Genomic DNA, 17,133 nt, shown 5'->3' on the forward strand with positions numbered 1-17,133 from the left:
CCCTTTGACATCAGAAATGCATGACACTCCTCCCAAGAAAAGAGATACTGCAAAGTCTCCAAGGCTGAGATCGCCTCCCCAGCCTTGGGAACCTGCCCTATGAAGAACCCTTAAAAACAGATTTTTACATGTAAACTTGGTGTGAATACTAAGCATGCATACTAAACATGACATTATACAGCATCTTATGAAGAGGAGTGTACAAAACTGAATACTGTGTTCTCAGTGAAAGTCACGCATCACGACCACAGGCTGTAGCAGGTGAATGTCCAATCTGTCATCAGGAAAAACTCTTCACCATGCAGGTAATAAAGCACTGGAACAGATTGGTGGTAAAATCTCCTTCCCTGGAGACATTCAAACTCATCTGGAGAAGACCCAGAGAAACCCAATGTAAGTTTGAAGTTAGCTCTGCTTTGATCAGGTGGTTGGATTAGAGATCTCTATTTAAATTATTCTGTGAATCATGCTCCAGCAGAGCCTGATTACACAGAGCATGTGTCCTTTCTCTGTCTATATGGTCTCTTAGTAAGTGTTTCATACAGACATTAATTTAGTAATCACCTGGTTCTCTGCATACTAGCTGCTTTAAGAGGGAGCATTCAGACTCCTGCTGCAGAACACTGTAATTACGCACTGAGTAAGGGAATACATCTGATAACCGGATGCACCCACAACACATCGTGTCTAAGCCCCCTCAAAGCCAAAACATGCACAAAAACTAAGCTAAAATTAAATATGGTTCTCCTCCCACTGCAGAAGTATTTCTCCCCAGGAAACCTGAACGTGTAAGACCTAGAGCAAGGTGCTGCTCTAAACTGAGAAGACACATCCTGTCCCAGGCCTTCCTTAGACCTGCTCTCTGACAGGCAGGAGTAAACCTTGCCTCTTCCAAGCCTTGCCTGTCCAGACCATTTAGTGTATAAACTCTTCAGGACAAGGGCTTCTCTGCTATGAGTCATAAACTGTTTAGTGCCTAATGGTAAAGCCTATAGACGCTTAACATAATACAATCATGTCACTTAAAGGCCATTAGTCTTCAGTCTAAACAGCACTTTTCCAGTCACAGAGGGGATCTGCCAACCCAGGAAGGCAGGATAAAGGACGTGGGTGGTCAGTCAGGTCACTGGACTTGCAGACACCTGACGTGAAGCCCCAAGCAGGACAGAGCCTGGCCAAAAGGCATGGGGGAAAGCCATGGCAGCTCTAGCAATCAAAAGTTTTCTCTTTTGGGCTTGCTTGAACCACTTGAATCAGCTGAAAAACCCTGTCTGCCAGGTCTGTCTCCACCTCCAGCCATGGCTATACCACTTGTAAGGGGAAGAGCCCCTCATCCAAAGAGGGAGTCTCCAGCCTTCTGCATCACCTCTCTCTCCACTCACTGAAGCAGACTATTTATCTACATTGTGTTTTGTGACCCTGTTTGAACCCCCCTTCTTTCCTGGCACCATCTCTGTCTTCCTCTGGCACCACATCATCCAGTTCTACTCTCTCAACTGACTTCTGAGATTGCTTCTTCTTCCCACTCCCCACTAAAGGGAAAAGAGAAATCCTAATAGGAGCCAGTGGCATTGGGTAAACCACCTTCCCGTGCCCTCTGATGATACACAACCCAAAACTGCATGCACAGCAGCTTCCTGGGCTCTCATGCTGACAGCAGTGGGGAGACTGGCACATTGGGTAACAAGGTCTGAGCACAGTTTTCTGTGCAAATTACACATGCACAGGGGAAAACAAGTTTGTCTTTTCCTTGTGGGGAAGAGACTGCTCCCACCTCCAAGCACAAGCTGCCATTAGTATTTGCTTCGCTGGAGAGAAGGAGCAGCGAATCCTCCAGAGCAAAGGACAAGTGCAGCAATTAGGATGCAGGGGCTGCGGGAGCTGTTTAACAGCACGACCTGGAGGTCAGTGCCGCCGACTCCCAGCCCTGCATAAATATTGTATGAGTCGGGGAGAGGGGCTGTTACGGCCACCCTCAGTGCCGGCCCTCCCCCATCCATCGCCATTCTGCATCCAGCTAGATACGCCAGCAACATTATTTACAGATGTGACAGTCAGGAAAATCACTTTAGTAACTAAGGGAATGGGAATGAAGGCTGCACAGTAGAGCAGGCGCCTGGGAGCAGGCTCCCGTCCACACCTTCTGCCTCCCTTTGCAGCCCTGCCAGATGGCATGGCCTGTTCTCAAACTGGCGGATGAAATACCACCAGGAACAAGGAGGGGAGGGCAGGCTGTGAGCTCCCTCTCAAAGCCTGCCCAGGGGTTTGATTATCAATGCTGCTGAAGGACACTTCAGCCAGCAGCTGCCTTCCAGTTTCCTATCAGTATCTCTGCTAGACCTGCCCTTTGGAGGGAGCTTTATATCAATATAACGAGAGGCTTTAGAGGGAGCTTCCCTCAGACTCTGTGTAGCCCCACAGAAGGGTCCCCACTCCAACATAGCCACAGGGGCTCATCCCTGCAGAAACTCCCCCAGCTGCTCTATTTGGTACCAGCCACCTTCCTGACACATGACCTGTTCATTCCTTATTCCCTGAAGGATTGTCTTCACCTGCAGCTTCAATCACACTGATTGGCACCAACTCTACTGTATCCTGGAATGTCCTCGTTCCTCTGCCCACTTTTTTTGCTGGACATGCCAGGTAACTGCATGTCTCCTGTGATGCTCTGCACAAATACAAACCTATTCTCAGATTCACCGAGACTGGAGGCTCCTGAGGACAAGGACATGGGCCATTCTCCAACTGTACCAACAGCCCATGAATTCCTAGGGGCATGCTGCTAATAAATATTGCTGCCCAGGGCAACACATGAGAGCTGCAAGATAGAAAACACAGCTTGGATGTGCTTCTGCCCATGAGACCTCTCCAGAATTTTTTTCATTTTTCTGTGGCTGGTTGCTGAATCCAGGGAAGGCAGAAGCCCTGTCTTACCATTAGCAGCTTTTCTAAATTCACTGTGCAATTAATGGGCTTAATTATTGATGGCAAAGGCAGGGAAGAGAGGAAAGAAAGAGCCAACGAGAAGGGAATGATGTGGGGGTGGCAGGCGCCAAAGGTCTCCGAAGATCTTCCCTCAGCCTAGAGCAGAGAAAGAGCCCCTAGCTGCTCTGCCGCTCCCACGGCCCTGCTCTAATGCTCCCTGACATGCCTCTGAAGACAGCGAGCTGTTTGCAGTCACCACCGTGATTTGTTAGTAATTATTTTCACGGTGTCACATTGCTGTCACTCTCTTAACAAAGAGACAGGCAGCCCGAGGCTGCCTGCAAGAAAGAACCAACAGAGAAAAGGAATTGTCAGGCACCCAGGGATCCTCTTTGCTTCCTGGGTTTCACAACCAGAGTCCTTACCAGCTTCTGAAGCAACTTCTGAGGAGAAGTGGCAAGTCAGAATCATCTCCCATCCTGGTCACAGGAAGAGGAATTAATTACTTAGCCCTTTCTCAATTTCACCTTACCTGTAAATCCAGTGCAAGACCGAGGTGCTTAGAGCCCAACAATTTGCTTCAGGCCTCCAGCAAATGCAAAACAACTTTGGCAATTGATGATTTTTAGTGCTCTCCTTTCAAGTCCCAATTTCTTTTCATGTGGTCTCACCATTAGAATGTGCTTCCCAAACAGAGCAATCCTGATGACAAACCCTTGCCTAAGTCTATCACCCTCACACATTAACCCTCCAGACTGTTCACGTGCTCTTCCTACACCAGACTCATTAATTCCAACACACTGCTGTGCTCTGCATGGCAGTAACATTTCACTTGGCATTTCACAATGCCAGAGGACCTCAGCAGCTGCCTCACACCTGAAATACAGTCTAATGGCTTGCTGCCTCTGTTTTCTCATACACAGCACAGTGACTTGACAAGTACCTCCCTGCTTGAACCACCTCCAGTCCATCCATCCAATCTTTGGCTGACCTGTCAGTCAGTCCAAGGTAATCACTCCTTTCCCAGTAAACATGGTGTTTGCTTGGGCCCCCAAGAAATGGAGGCTACTTTGGCTCCTGAAGTGTCACATGAAATAAGGATATAGAGATGAAAGACTGAGACACCTGGCCAGACAACCTTTAAAGCACTCTTGAGCGCTATGCAGAAAGCAAGCAGACTTCCTCCAGAGCAATTCCAAGTCTGAACTACTCCCAGCACAAGTGTTCTTCCCCTGCCTGCTTACTGATGGTGCACAAGGGTCAGTCTCTGCAGCCGTGGGGAAAGCTGGGTATTAATTCACCCTCTTAGCATAGGGAGAGTTTGGAAATATTAAGCCTCACAGTCTAAGGAAAACCTTCCTGCAATTAACTGCATGGAAGAGCTCTGACTCAGAGGGCAGCTCCTTTTCAGGGGTCCTTTTAATAACCAAGAAATGGCATATACATGCTGTGAAGAATTAGGATCACCACTGGGAAGCTAAATGGTCCATAAAATGTAAAAGTTCTCTTCAGAGCTGGGAGCACTGAGAGCTGGAGGAGAGGTCTTGGCAACCTCCCGCCAGCCTACTCCATCCATCCGGTTTGCAGGGACAGACGTGACTCCAGGCAGGGATGAGGAACTGAACTCAGCCAGTGCCCAGGCACCTTTGGCATGCTGGCCGACAGTCAACACCGAGACCTGGCTCAACGCTCAGATGGAAAAACTGAAGCAAGGAAATTAAAGATGACCAAAAGGCACCTAGGGAGGAAAAACAAAGGGTGTCCTAGAGTGTAGGTGCTGGGTGGAGAGGAGAGAAATCCTTGCTCCAAGAGAGGCAAAGCTGGTAGGACCAAGGCAGGATGAAGTCCTGGGCAGTATGAGCTTCCCGCACACAACCCTGCCAGGATATCGCCCTGCTTCCTCTGTCTTCTTCTCACACACTTCTCTATTCTGCTTTCTTCTACTACCACCTCCATATGCCTCACATCATTGCTAATGCCTGGTCCACATCAACGTCTGAGCACATGACACTGCCTTTGGGGTGCCAGGCTGCTGAGGGCAGCACCTTGGCCAAACACAGAAAAAGGTGACTCCAACTTGAAATGGACTCAGCTCAAAAAGTTAGTCTGCAGCTCCAGTGTCCTTCCAAGTCCTGCACACACCTGGTCATCCACTCCTGAGGACACAGAGTGTCGCTGGACAAGGCACATGAGAATACGCTGGAGGGAAAATACCAGGGATGACCTCAAGATGGCCCAGTAGGTCTTTGCCAGCCAGGAGCTTCAGGAGGAAAGGGACTGAACCCATCCAGGAAAATGGCTCCCAACAGGAAACAAACATCCAAACAAAACATTTTCAAGAAAGCTATGGACTCACACAGTAGAGCAAGTGAAAAAGGAAGGATGCTGCTCCCAGGCTGGCAGTATTCTTCAAGCAGAGCTCTCTAAGCAGAGGAGCCATAAGCACATCTCTCCCAGCCAAGCCACTGAGAGGGCAGCACGGGTGCCAACACACAACTGCTTTGCTTCAGCTGCGAAGTAAGAAGAGCTAGGATTCAAAGGAAGACAGCTGACATTTCAGACCCAGCATGAAACACTATGGCTGTCTAACCCTAGAAAAATTAAGCTGTTTTAAGAGAAAATGAATACTTTGTGCAGCTAATCCTGTTTTTCACACATGCCACAGACAACAAAATTCAGACGGCAAACAGCCCTCCAGTGGTTGTCCTCTGCAGTCCCAAGCCAACCAGCTTTTCAATTCCTCAAGGCACAGAATCACCACGATTGTGAACTGCTATTAGAGGGCTCTCATAAAGACAGAGGCTAGGCTGTGTTTTTTACCAAGGACCCATTATAGATCCATTGATTTTGAAAACATTTTGCCTGAATTCACTAAAACTCTGGACACAGAATTCACCTTAGTGATTCCTGGTGCAGAGGGAATTATGGTTCCCTATTCTATGAGCAGATGGCATTGAGGTCATTGACTTACATCCAGTTCAGAGTGACTGTTTTCAAACACAGCTGAAGAGCACAGAGTTAAGTTACTCAGGGGTAGAAAATCCACCTTCTCCATTTATTACTCCATCCCAAAGGTTCAGTGCTGGAAATAAAGCACATGATGCAATGCCTATCTCATTCTCCCCTACACTGCAAACTTATCTGTAAGTTTCTCCAGCATCTTTCATGCTGCTTCCAATTTCTTCGGTCTTTATTCCCAGGCAGCAGAGTCCTGCTCCCCAGAGTGCACCGGGCAACACAGTTCAATAAATCTGTGGCCACTACAGCCCTGACTATGACAAATGTCTTTGCTATGATATGCCAGACAAGGAGCAGACCTGAAGGTGACAGTCCATTGCATGATTATCCCTATGCAAAGATTTCATGTCCAAAGCTTAAACCAAAGGCATTCCCAGATATCTTGGACAATGTAACTTGCAGAAGCCCACACAACCAATTATTTCAAACAAAGACAAGAACAGGAATCAGGCAGGGTAACTGGTACATAAGGATAACAGAAGTTAAGTCTGGTAAATTAATTTTAAATAACAGTGTACAAAGGGAGAATCTTAAAATCCAAAATTTGTTTTGCATCAGTGATATCATTTTCTTTAAAAACAAAAAGCTGGACTGCAGGGTCGCAGAAGTGAATGGGGTCAGTGCTATTCCCTGTAAGTGCTCACAAGGCTCCCTTGCTTAGCTCCAGCAAAGCACTTTAGGATGTAATTACATGAACAACTCCATCAGCAAAGCTGACTCAAAAGGTTCCTGACCCTGGATACTCAGTCCCATCCCTTCACTGTAGTTCACACCACATTCTTTGTTCAGCCAATGTAACTGTGTGAAGAGATACAGCATAGGCTTGTTCAGCAAAATGATCCCCACTAAAAAAACACCACCAAGCTAATCTGAAGATCTTAGTTGGAAAGGAATTGTTTTATGAGCCTTAAATGCAGATGACTACGTTATCTTTCAGTTATCAGATCTTTCTTGTTACTCTCAACTCTGAACATACCTCTTGCCCTGCTGCCACACAACCAGCCCACCCTACACCTTCTCCTGCCTTTCCTCATGACTACCCAAGTGTTCCCACTCACCCCAGTCAGTAGCCATCTGCAATTTCTCTCCGAGGACGAGGCTACCAACCCCCTCCTGGTCGTCTGATAAAGAACAGCACATACAGGGGACACTAACACCAACAATTCTTTTCCATTCATGACCCAATGTTGATCTCAAAAACTTCCAGGACAGAAGTCTGGAAAGAACAACCCATTGCCACATTTAGAGCTGGTCTGAGAAGGCAAGCATCCTCCCAGCCTGTATAATTTGCAAGGAAAGAATTAAAACAGTAAGACAAAATTAAGCAATGGTATAACTTACTGCTTCGAATTTACTAATATCCAACCTAGGAAGAGCACCGAGGCCTATAAACATTTCAAGACACTTCACTGTGTTTTATCACTATATTACAGAGTACTTGCCTTTAACACTTATTTAAGAAAATAAAAAACTTCTGAGCAGTAGTTTCCTGTGAAGACATAAATTAGCATGCTCTGATCAGCCACAGTAAGTGCAGTACAAGCATCTTCATGTCAGAGTTATATAGACCAAAGCCTACAAATACTTTTAGCTATGCTCAATGCTTTTACAGAACGATCCAAATCTGGAAGGAGAAGGATTAACTGATGCTTCTGACATTATGGTGTAGGTCTGAGATTTGGGACATGAGGCTTCAGCTCTGCCTCTGCCTGCCTGCACAGCCACAGGCATATCACTTAACCTCACTGTATCTCAACTCTGTAGCTATGAACACATGGTAAAAAGGCCTCTTTCGTTGCCAAGATTAATTCACATTGTGTTTAAGAGGAACACAGAGGAAAGCAATTTGACATTTCAGCAGAGATAAACTACACTAAAGAGCTTATATTACAAGGGCTCAACTCTGGCAGATACTAAGTACCCTTTTTTCCACTAAGCCTGCCTCCTGCAGTCAGAAGCTCCCTCAGCCCCTTCAGAGGCACGTTACCCTCGCCACCCAATGCCACATCAATGCTATTTGCTTAATGACTAGTGTCAGTTCCAACCTAGGTGCAGAATGAGGTCCAAGCACTAAAGCAGACTACATCAGGTATCTGAATCCATCCCTGGAGCTGTTAAACTTGACTATAGCTCCTTGCAACAGGCTAAAGGAATCCTCCTGCTGAGCATGCAGAGGCCTGAGGACCGTGTGTCTAACGAGGCTGTATCCCCACTCATATTTTAGCTTGGCAGGTCTGGTGCTCCTTTCATCTTTTGCTTCAGGTAGCTCTCTTTAATTAATAACATTTCTGAGTCGACACAGAGAACTTTCCACCCAGAATGAATGGCCCTCTCTCATTAGAACCACGACTTGTCATGATGTATTCAAGAGTAGAAGTGTGATTCATTCCCTTGTCTGGGAATGAGGGGTGTTGCTGGGGGGTGGGGGGGAGAAGAGTCTCTGTAATGAGTGACTGGTATTTGCTGAAGCTGATATGCGACTCTGTCGGCTTGAACTGCCTTGTCAGGACAAGCCTTCAAGAAAGGTGATGTTCCTACTCAAGAGGTTTTCCTCATTAAAGAAATTGCATCTTAACAAGAGGGAAGGGGAGGGCTGGTAGGAGAGCTGCTGTCTCCCCGACTCCAGCCTGGTTCACACACACCAAGCACTGAAAGCAGGCTGATCCAAGCGCAGCCAGTAGAGGATCAGCATTCCATTTAGGAGCCCTCTCATGCAATGGACTCTCTCCAACAGCAACCAAATCCCCTCCAACAGGAACTCTCAACCTGATGGTGCAGCATACCCATGACAAAGCCTTTGCTAGCATGGCCGAGGACCTTGACTCATGCTAAACCTCCATAAGCCCTTCCCAGATGCGTGGTGTCCTGTTCTGGGCAGCCAGCTCCTTGTGAGTAGTGCTCCCTTGTTGTCTGAGGGAAGACAGACAAACAGCTTCCAAGGAAGCTCCAGTGTCCAAGAGCAGTCAAGTCTGTAGCCACACAGTGCCTCACTCCCTGAAGATCAGCAAGCCAAGCAGAGGTTTTACTGATCCTTTAACAGCTGGTTTACATCTTGAATCCTGCAGACCCAGCAGTGCCAGACACTATCAGCAGAGAGCAATACCCTGACAATCACTGTTCCTCTGGTGCTTTTGTCTGAGCTACAAGTGCTACACACATTGCAACTCCTGGCTTAGATGGGGCTATTTCCCCACCATATCCCTACATCCACCACTGACAGGCTTGTAGGTTCCTCCTCTTTGTTATAGCCACTTCCCTGCATCCAGCTTGCTCATCCCACTGTGCCTCCCTGGCACCCACCAGTGGCATCTACCGGAAGCCCTCACAGCAGACAGGCCAGTCCAGAAGACACCATGCCTCAGCTCTAGACCAGAACATGCAGACAGAAGCCAAACTAAATGCCCAGGTCACTGCTGGAGAAGCCAGGAACAAGGCTGCATGGTTTAGCAGCCAAGCTAAGGACAACAGAGGACAGGAACTCCAAACCACTCAAGACATGGGTAAGAGGACTGCAGCTATGCAAGCAGCTGTCATTACTAAGGAAGCTGAGAAAAGAAAGAGCAGTTAGGAGTGGACCTAACACAAGTCACAAGTGGTGACTCCTTAAGCCAGGAGTGTTGCACTCACCTCATTGTCCTCAATTCCTCTGGAACCCCACCAGGTTTCTATCACGAAGTGCTTCCACCAACACTCCTCCAAATGTGGACAAGCAGTACCACCTCCCTTCCTACTGCCCCAATGCCTTTTGTGCCCAGTCTGTGTTCTCAACACCGTAGGAACGGGCATCAGCTACACCGCAGGTCTTGTAGGGAAGCGTGGGGTGATTCCCGGAAATAGCTCATGGATGTTGCATGTCTCCAAGGCTCTGTCTCCCTATCTGAGCAGCCTTGTTTCAGCTCTCTGCTTTCTCTCTTTAAAAAGAGATGCTCAGTTCTGCTTTGCTAAACCCTATTTGGCAATGTGTCTAAACACACGCAAACTTAATTAGTTCAGGAGAGAGACTCGGCATTTGTGGTGACGGATAAAAGTAATGGGAAATGAGACAAGTCAGAGCTGGCAGGGAGTCCTCACTCGAGCCTCATCCACTGGCACGGTGCTAATCAGATGTGACGCTGCACGCTGCAGCACCCAATCGGCGATGGAGCAGCGTGATGTGCTACTCACCAGGCGGCTGCAGCCAGACTCCTGCTATCCATGTGCTTGGAAACACAGAACGTATTTTCTGCTTTGCCCTGGAGATGCTTTAGGATTGAATTCTGAAGTTAATGGTTTAAAAAAAATTTTTAAAAGGAAGAGGGAGAAAATGAACCACTCACAACAACCTCATGGCCAGGAGTGGAGTCTTCTTTTCCAGCTGACTAGTAAGGGACAACCCAGGCGAGAGACCACTGCCAACGGTGAAGAGTATATCTCCACTACAGAACAGCATGTCCCTCTGAGCCAGCTCACCCCACAACCCCTATGGCTCACCAGAAATAGGGCTCATCTTTACCTCTATTTGGCTGCTGTAGAGGTCTGAAGAAAAAAAAACCAAAAAACAAAAAAGCCACCCAACACATCCAGGTTGCTCTTTCCATATGGACACCAAGTTAGGATGTCATTACCTGGAAATCTTGTCAGCCTACTGTGAAAGAGATGGAAAGATAGGCTTGGAGCAAAGACAACTTTCTCACAACTATCAACAAAGTGGTAAATTGGACTCTCACAACAGCAATGCAGGAGTAAAGAACAGAGAAAATAGAATACTTGAGAAACAGAAGTTTAGCACAGCAACTGTTTGTGCTGGTCTCTAACAGAAGCTTAAACATGATATATAAAGAAAAATAACTCACTTGTAATTTAAGCAACTAACACAGGAACTTGCAATATATCCGAGCTCGCGACATAGCCTGAGCAAAGACCCAGATTTTGACTCAAAAGTTCACATACCACCCCTGTGTCTCTGTCTGGAGCCAATTTCTCATCTCCACTAGCGCTTGTGCTGAGCTTTGGTCCCCATATTTCATGTCTCACTAATCACACCAAGAAAAGGCAAGGAAGGAGCTGCCACTCTGCAAAGACCACTCGGCAGGGAAGAACTGGTGCTGATTGCTCCTAGGCTATGTGCAGTTTATTTAGGCTTCCAACTTGGGGAAACCAATGTCACAGTGAAAACCAAGTAACACTACTAACGAGTTGTGGCTGTCAGATCAGGATGGGATGTGTCAAGCCCGTGCTTTACTGGTGTGATAACAACAGGAGTCTTTATCCAGCACTGCAGGGAAATGAACAGCTGAAGCAAGATTATATGAATCCAAGGGAATTCAGCACTATAGGACACTGATCTGCAAACACTTTGGAGACTGAATTAATTTAATTTTTGGACATTTAGCTCCATTCTTATAATAACCTTTCTTAGGTTGGTGGTCTAGCTATTTTCCTAACAAAACATGCACACACACACTCACTGACACTTGCAGATCCCAGTGCAGGTCTCCACCTGGTACTTGCCAGATACTCACCCAGCTGATGAAGACGACCTTAACAATAAGAACACCACTGGAGCATGCCAGACCTGGCTTGTATTCTATTCTAAAGACTACTCTGTGATTCACATCGAGTTACTGTGCCAAGATGACAGAAAAAGCCTTAAATGCTTTTTACCTGCTAAAAGTCAGGTATGGATCATCACTTGATCATCCATGTATGCACTCAGAAATATCCATCCCTTTGGAAAGTATATTGGATAAAAGGCAAATCATCACAAAGCTCCAGTTTAAAGTTTTCTTGGGGTTCTGAAAGGCTTCTCTCACTACAGGGAATATCCTAGGCAGTGATCTTGCACCATGCCCAGCAACCACCTGTCTTTTGAAACAACTCTCCACTCCCAATTATGCAAGACAAACAACAATTTCCCTAAGAAACAATGACTAGGGACAGTTGGAGGCTTGCAAGGACAAAGACATAGGCACTAGAGGCAAGCATGGAGCAATAAAGCCCAGGAAAATCTCCCTCCCCTTCCATACTCACATCACTTTCAAATCCCAGTCTCCACAGGTCACAAAAATCGACTTGACGCTGGGATCTAAGAGGCCTTCCTTTGCCATCCACTCGTCAACCCTCTGAAAGGAAGGCAAGAAAAGGGGATGAGTTTTGCAGAGACAGTCCAAGCCACAACAGTTAAACTCAGATAAGCTGCTCGCAATCAAGACAGAAGAAAATTGTGATCTTATCCAACCTCTCCCTCTCTCTCTTCTCTCTTTGCTTGCCATCTCAACAACAGCACGTTTGGACCTTTGAAGATTTCTGATAGGAGACATCAGGCAACCAGAGCAGAGATGATCTTATCAGACACCGCAGCAGCTCTGCTTGTGGAGGGATGAAAGTTGTGCAGCGTTAATGGGACGACACAACTGTGCTGTTACCTGGCATTTCTCCTCTCCCTGTACCAAAGGGGCTCATAGGGAGCATAACTTGTGTCCCCTCCAGTGAGGAGAAAAGACAGGTATATTGAGACAACATCCCTCCCCTGCAGCATTTCTCACATACTCTACTTCATATAGCACCAGGGGGATATAGAAAGGGGGAAAAATGGAAGGGCTGGGCACACATAGGCACTGTGTGGCAGTAACAAGAAAAGCCAGGTGTCCCCTTCCTCTCTAGGCTGGATCCCTCTTTCCTTCTTACAGTTCTGAAGAGGTGCTTGTTCAGGGTACTGTGGATTTAAAGTGAATCCACTATTCCTGATCAACTTCCCATAGGGACAGATGTTCTGGGTCCTCTTCAGAAATGGGCCACATTAACCTGGAGGATGCAATCCACCTCAGGGATTAAGGAACTAACCTACACTGAAAGTCCTGCATAGACACTTACCCAGCTAAAAGCAGCAAACAGCGTGCCCAAAATCTTGCAGTGGCAGGCAATCAGGTGTTATTATGCAACCTCACTAGCAACATTTTCAATGCTTGAGCAAGAGAAATCCCTCCTCTTTTCCCTTGCTTGACACCTTTCACTCCTGAGTAAACCAGCATGCCTCAGAAGCTGCCTGACCTGAATCTCATTTTAACCTAGAAACATGCTGCTGTATGAACACCTTTTCTGTCCAAATAAAAAAAAATTCTACAGAAGTGTTTCCACACTCTAAGGAGCTTCCATAGAAACAGAACAAACCATTTTCTGGAATGTAGTGATCTACATTCACCCATCCAGGCAAAGAGGGCTCTCCCTCCTGGGGAAACAGGCACAAGCATCCATATGTTTATGGACATGCAAGGCTGCTACATGCTCTCTGGAGAGCACAGGGAGAGCTGGGGGTTTGCATGGATGCGAGATGTCACCTCTATAGAGCACCATCTTCGGTCTCATGTCACTGCCACAGCCTTTCCTGCCAGGCTTGATGCTTCTTCCTGTGACCAACTGTACAACAGCCCTCTGAGTAAGGTTCCCCAAAAAAGCAGCATCCAGCCTCTCAGTCACACTCCCTTGGGCTGGCAGGATCTCCCAGCCAGCCTCACATGAGCCTGCCTGGAGTTGGGGACAGCAGCAGTAACCTTTCTAAACTCCCTGATGTGAGCGCCCATCAAGTGCTGTCTCCATAGAGGATTTTAACGCCTTTAATTTAATTTCCTCAGATAAGCAATTGTTGCAATTATTCTGATTAGGAACAATTAGGTAACACAGCAGTAGAAATCCTGACAGAAATGATGCATCGAACACCAACCTCCAGCCCAAGTGGGCTCTGCTTGAGGAGGTTTCCTTCACTGTCTGACTACCAACAAAAGCTATTGATGGAGAAATACTTCCAAGCTAATTAAGCCTTAAATGCTTTAGGAATTCCACATTAAGCAGATGGTATTATTAGGGCTGCATCTGCATTCGCACATCCTTTAGATTAGATTTCAGAGGCATTTTCTTTCTATACTACATGTATTATTGAGCATTTAAATAGGTAGAAAAATTAATTTAATAAAGTGCTGAGGGAGGGGAAAAGAAATGAAAGCAGAAGCTCCAGGAGCAGTGGTCTTGAGCAACATCTTGATGCTTTAAAACTGGCTCCAGAATCACCTCTTCTCCTATCTACTAGCAGGAGTTTGGATATCTTGTCAGCACCCTTGACATGAACAGCTGGAGATGACAGATCAATGGTTCAATACTCTCAGCAGTGTGTCACCAATGTGACAGCAAATGTTATTCTAATGAAGCTGTAATCATAGTCAAATTACGCGGTTCAATTCTCAGCAAGGGGAGGGTGCAGGGAAAGAGATGAAGAAGGGACTACAGGACCAGAGGTCAGAGTTCGAGAACTAAAGGTTACTCTGCTTACCTCAAGCACTTGCTGGAGGCTCGGCTGCCCATCCACCATGCCTTGAATAATCCCAGTCAGCTGAAACAAACAGAAAGCAGTCATCAGAGCAGCGCTCAAAAGATCATTAGAGAGGTCTACTCTCCTGTCCATCTCTCTGCAACCAAAACATGCTCCTGTGACCCACATGGGTGCTGCTGAGGAACCAGCCACAGCAGTGTGATCCTGACAGCTCTCCAGCCACAGGTAAGGGCACAGCTACATCCCTACCACAGAAATGTAGGGGGCCTCCTACCCACACCACAAAACTGCAAATTATCAGCACGGCAGGGTCCATTTGGGGAGCAGTGTCATGCACCAGCATGATGCCCTTTTTCAACATGCATTTCAGCAGTTTTGGTACTGCCTCGAGGGACACAGGCAGCGGTAACTACCAAGGTCACTGCTATCACAGTGACACCAAAATTTCAGCGTTAGATGAACCAAACAGAGGATGTTTGTTTGTGAGATGTTTGTAAGTGAGATCCTCCCCTGAGCTGGGCTGCCAGCACGTGCACTTTCCCATAGTCCACCACAGCATTCCTCGGCAGTTCAAAACTGTATTTAAAATAATGGAATGAAATCTGAAGAAAAGCACTTGCTTCCTGAACCCTTTCTGAAAGTCTGTTTTCCAAGAGGTTCCTTAGGAAGAGGTCCTGCCAACAGATACTCCCACTGACTGCTCCCAGACTGCTTGGCTGTTCAAAGCTAAACACATGCATTAAAAGATGCAGTCTCTTGGGCCTCTGCCTGTGTCTGCCCAGGAGAGCTTGAGGCACATGGAAAACAGATAATTTTTCTGTCTGCCTTCCAACTGACAAAACTGTCTTTTAACATATTGAATATCGGAGGTCAGTAGCTTGCCATCAATGCACCCAAGTAATTAAAAAAATCATTATTAAAACAAGTGTACGCTATGGGATTTCACTTCATATGGCACTTTCCTGAAGCTACACATCTCATACATTTTCATAAAATAAAGGTCAAGCCCAACCTAGAAGCATCCAAGCCTCTGGAAGCCATAGCATCCAGTCGAGACATACTGATGGCCCCACCACCACCCAGGAGTAACTCTTCCACACAGACCAGCTCAACCTACTCGTACAGTGTAAGTCCTCTCACAAACCACAGGGCTCTGCTTTATTAAATACGTGGCAACTGAAGGAAGCTAAATGGTTTCTATCTTTTAGTTTCTTTGGCTTATAGCGCTAAACTTGGAGGATAGAAAAAGAAAAGATATTAAACTCCAATTAAATTGTAATTACATTTAATGAATACCAAATACCTGACTCACTGAATAAACTGTAAGTGGAAAGATTATTTTCTCATAGTGACTCCCATGAAATGGCAATACATACCTTTTAGGGAAAGTATTTTAATTTTAAGAACGTGGAGCTCCTCTAGGTGTGTTTCTCAAGTTCATCAAGCCATTAGGAAGTGGAATTTTAAGGAAGTGGAGGGACGCAGACACTCTCTTATATTTCAGAAACTGTTTTTATATTAATCTGTATTTTAATTGGGTTAACAGCTGCTACCTACAGACTTCCATACTCTGAGAAGCAAATAGATTTGAGGAATTAACGCATGACTCTTGAGAGGAGTTTTTAAAGCTCACTAGCATGTTTTTTGCTTTTCTTGCCGTCTTTCTCTCCATGCATTCTTCTGGCAGAGGTTGGCAGCTCACCTATTGCAAAGTGCTGGTCCTGTCTTCCAGACAGCAGCTCAACTCAAATCTCTGGAAGTGGCTGAAAGGTATGTTCAGAAGTGAACACAGAATCATTGAATAGTTTGGTTGGGAAGGGACCTTTGAAGTTGGCATCACATCCAGTCCAACCTCCCTCGCAATGAGCGGGGACATCCTAAACTAGACTAGGTTGCTCAGAGCCCCGTCCAACTCCACCTTGAATGTTACTTCTCTGGCAACCTGTGCCACTGTTTCACCACCCTCAATGTAAAAATCTTTTTCTGTATACTTAGTTGTCTGGTTTAAAATCATTATTCCTTGTCCTGTCACAATGGGGCTGAGGTGAAAAGTCTATCTTACAGGCCCCCTTAAGTACTAAAAGGTCTCTTGGGAGCCTTCTCTTCTCCAAGCTGACCAACCCCAAAGCTCCCAGCCTTTCCTCACAGGAGAGGCGTTTCATCCCTCTGCTCATCTTCATGGCCCTCCTCTGAACCTGCTCCAAGAGGTCCAAGTCTTTTCTGTACTAAGGATGACAAGCAACCTTTCACTGTCTCAGCCAGTATGAATGCAAATGGTTTCAACCACTGCAGGTACCTTCAGGACTGTGTCTGTGGAGCACTGCACCCCTGATGCCATGGGAGGACAGGGTATAATGGCCTCATCCAAACATTTCCCATCAGGAGGAGGGAGGGACATGAAGGTGGATGCAGAGGTGCCACCAAGAGTCACTGCTTATTCTTGCCCAAATCTCCTTCTCTCCTTCCCTGCCAGGCCAAGCAAAGTACCAGCTCATCTGTACAAGGACACGTCGCCAAGTATACGCACACAAGATTCATGCTGCAGAAATCACACACATGAATACAAAGGAATGTACCTGCTCCATAGGTACATTTCAATACAGGTCAGACAATGCTCAAACGGGACCAGATTTCTACTCTCTCATCCTTTCTGATACTCTTTGTTATCAGTTATGCCCATCTGCCAAATCCAACCTAGTGCATTGGACCTCTGCAGCATTATCTGGTCTTGCAGCTTTGAAAAAGTATAAAAACATAAAACTGCACAATTGTAAAATTTCACTGGTTATCCCAAGAAGCATGAGGTACTTGGGAACATAAGCAGGTTATAATACCTTTATATTTTTGTATTTTCATTATCTCTTCCTTCAGGAAAAAAACAATAAAAA

The 17,133-nt window shown here is 46.3% G+C and overlaps 1 protein-coding gene across 2 annotated transcripts in view; it reads right to left on the reverse strand.

The window, feature by feature from the left end:
- ERI3 (ERI1 exoribonuclease family member 3) overlaps nt 1-17,133 on the reverse strand; it is a 130,500-nt gene that overhangs the window by 86,173 nt on the left and 27,194 nt on the right. For both annotated transcript variants that reach the window (XM_048313661.1, XM_048313663.1), the window contains exons 4-5: nt 14,246-14,305; nt 11,953-12,044 (exon numbers count right to left, since the gene is read on the reverse strand). In XM_048313661.1, the coding sequence (XP_048169618.1) occupies nt 11,953-12,044; nt 14,246-14,305 (152 nt within the window). The remainder of the gene's footprint in view (nt 1-11,952; nt 12,045-14,245; nt 14,306-17,133) is intronic.

Source organism: Corvus hawaiiensis, chromosome 9, assembly GCF_020740725.1.
Source record: "Corvus hawaiiensis isolate bCorHaw1 chromosome 9, bCorHaw1.pri.cur, whole genome shotgun sequence".
NCBI classification, from domain to species: Eukaryota; Metazoa; Chordata; class Aves; order Passeriformes; family Corvidae; genus Corvus; species Corvus hawaiiensis.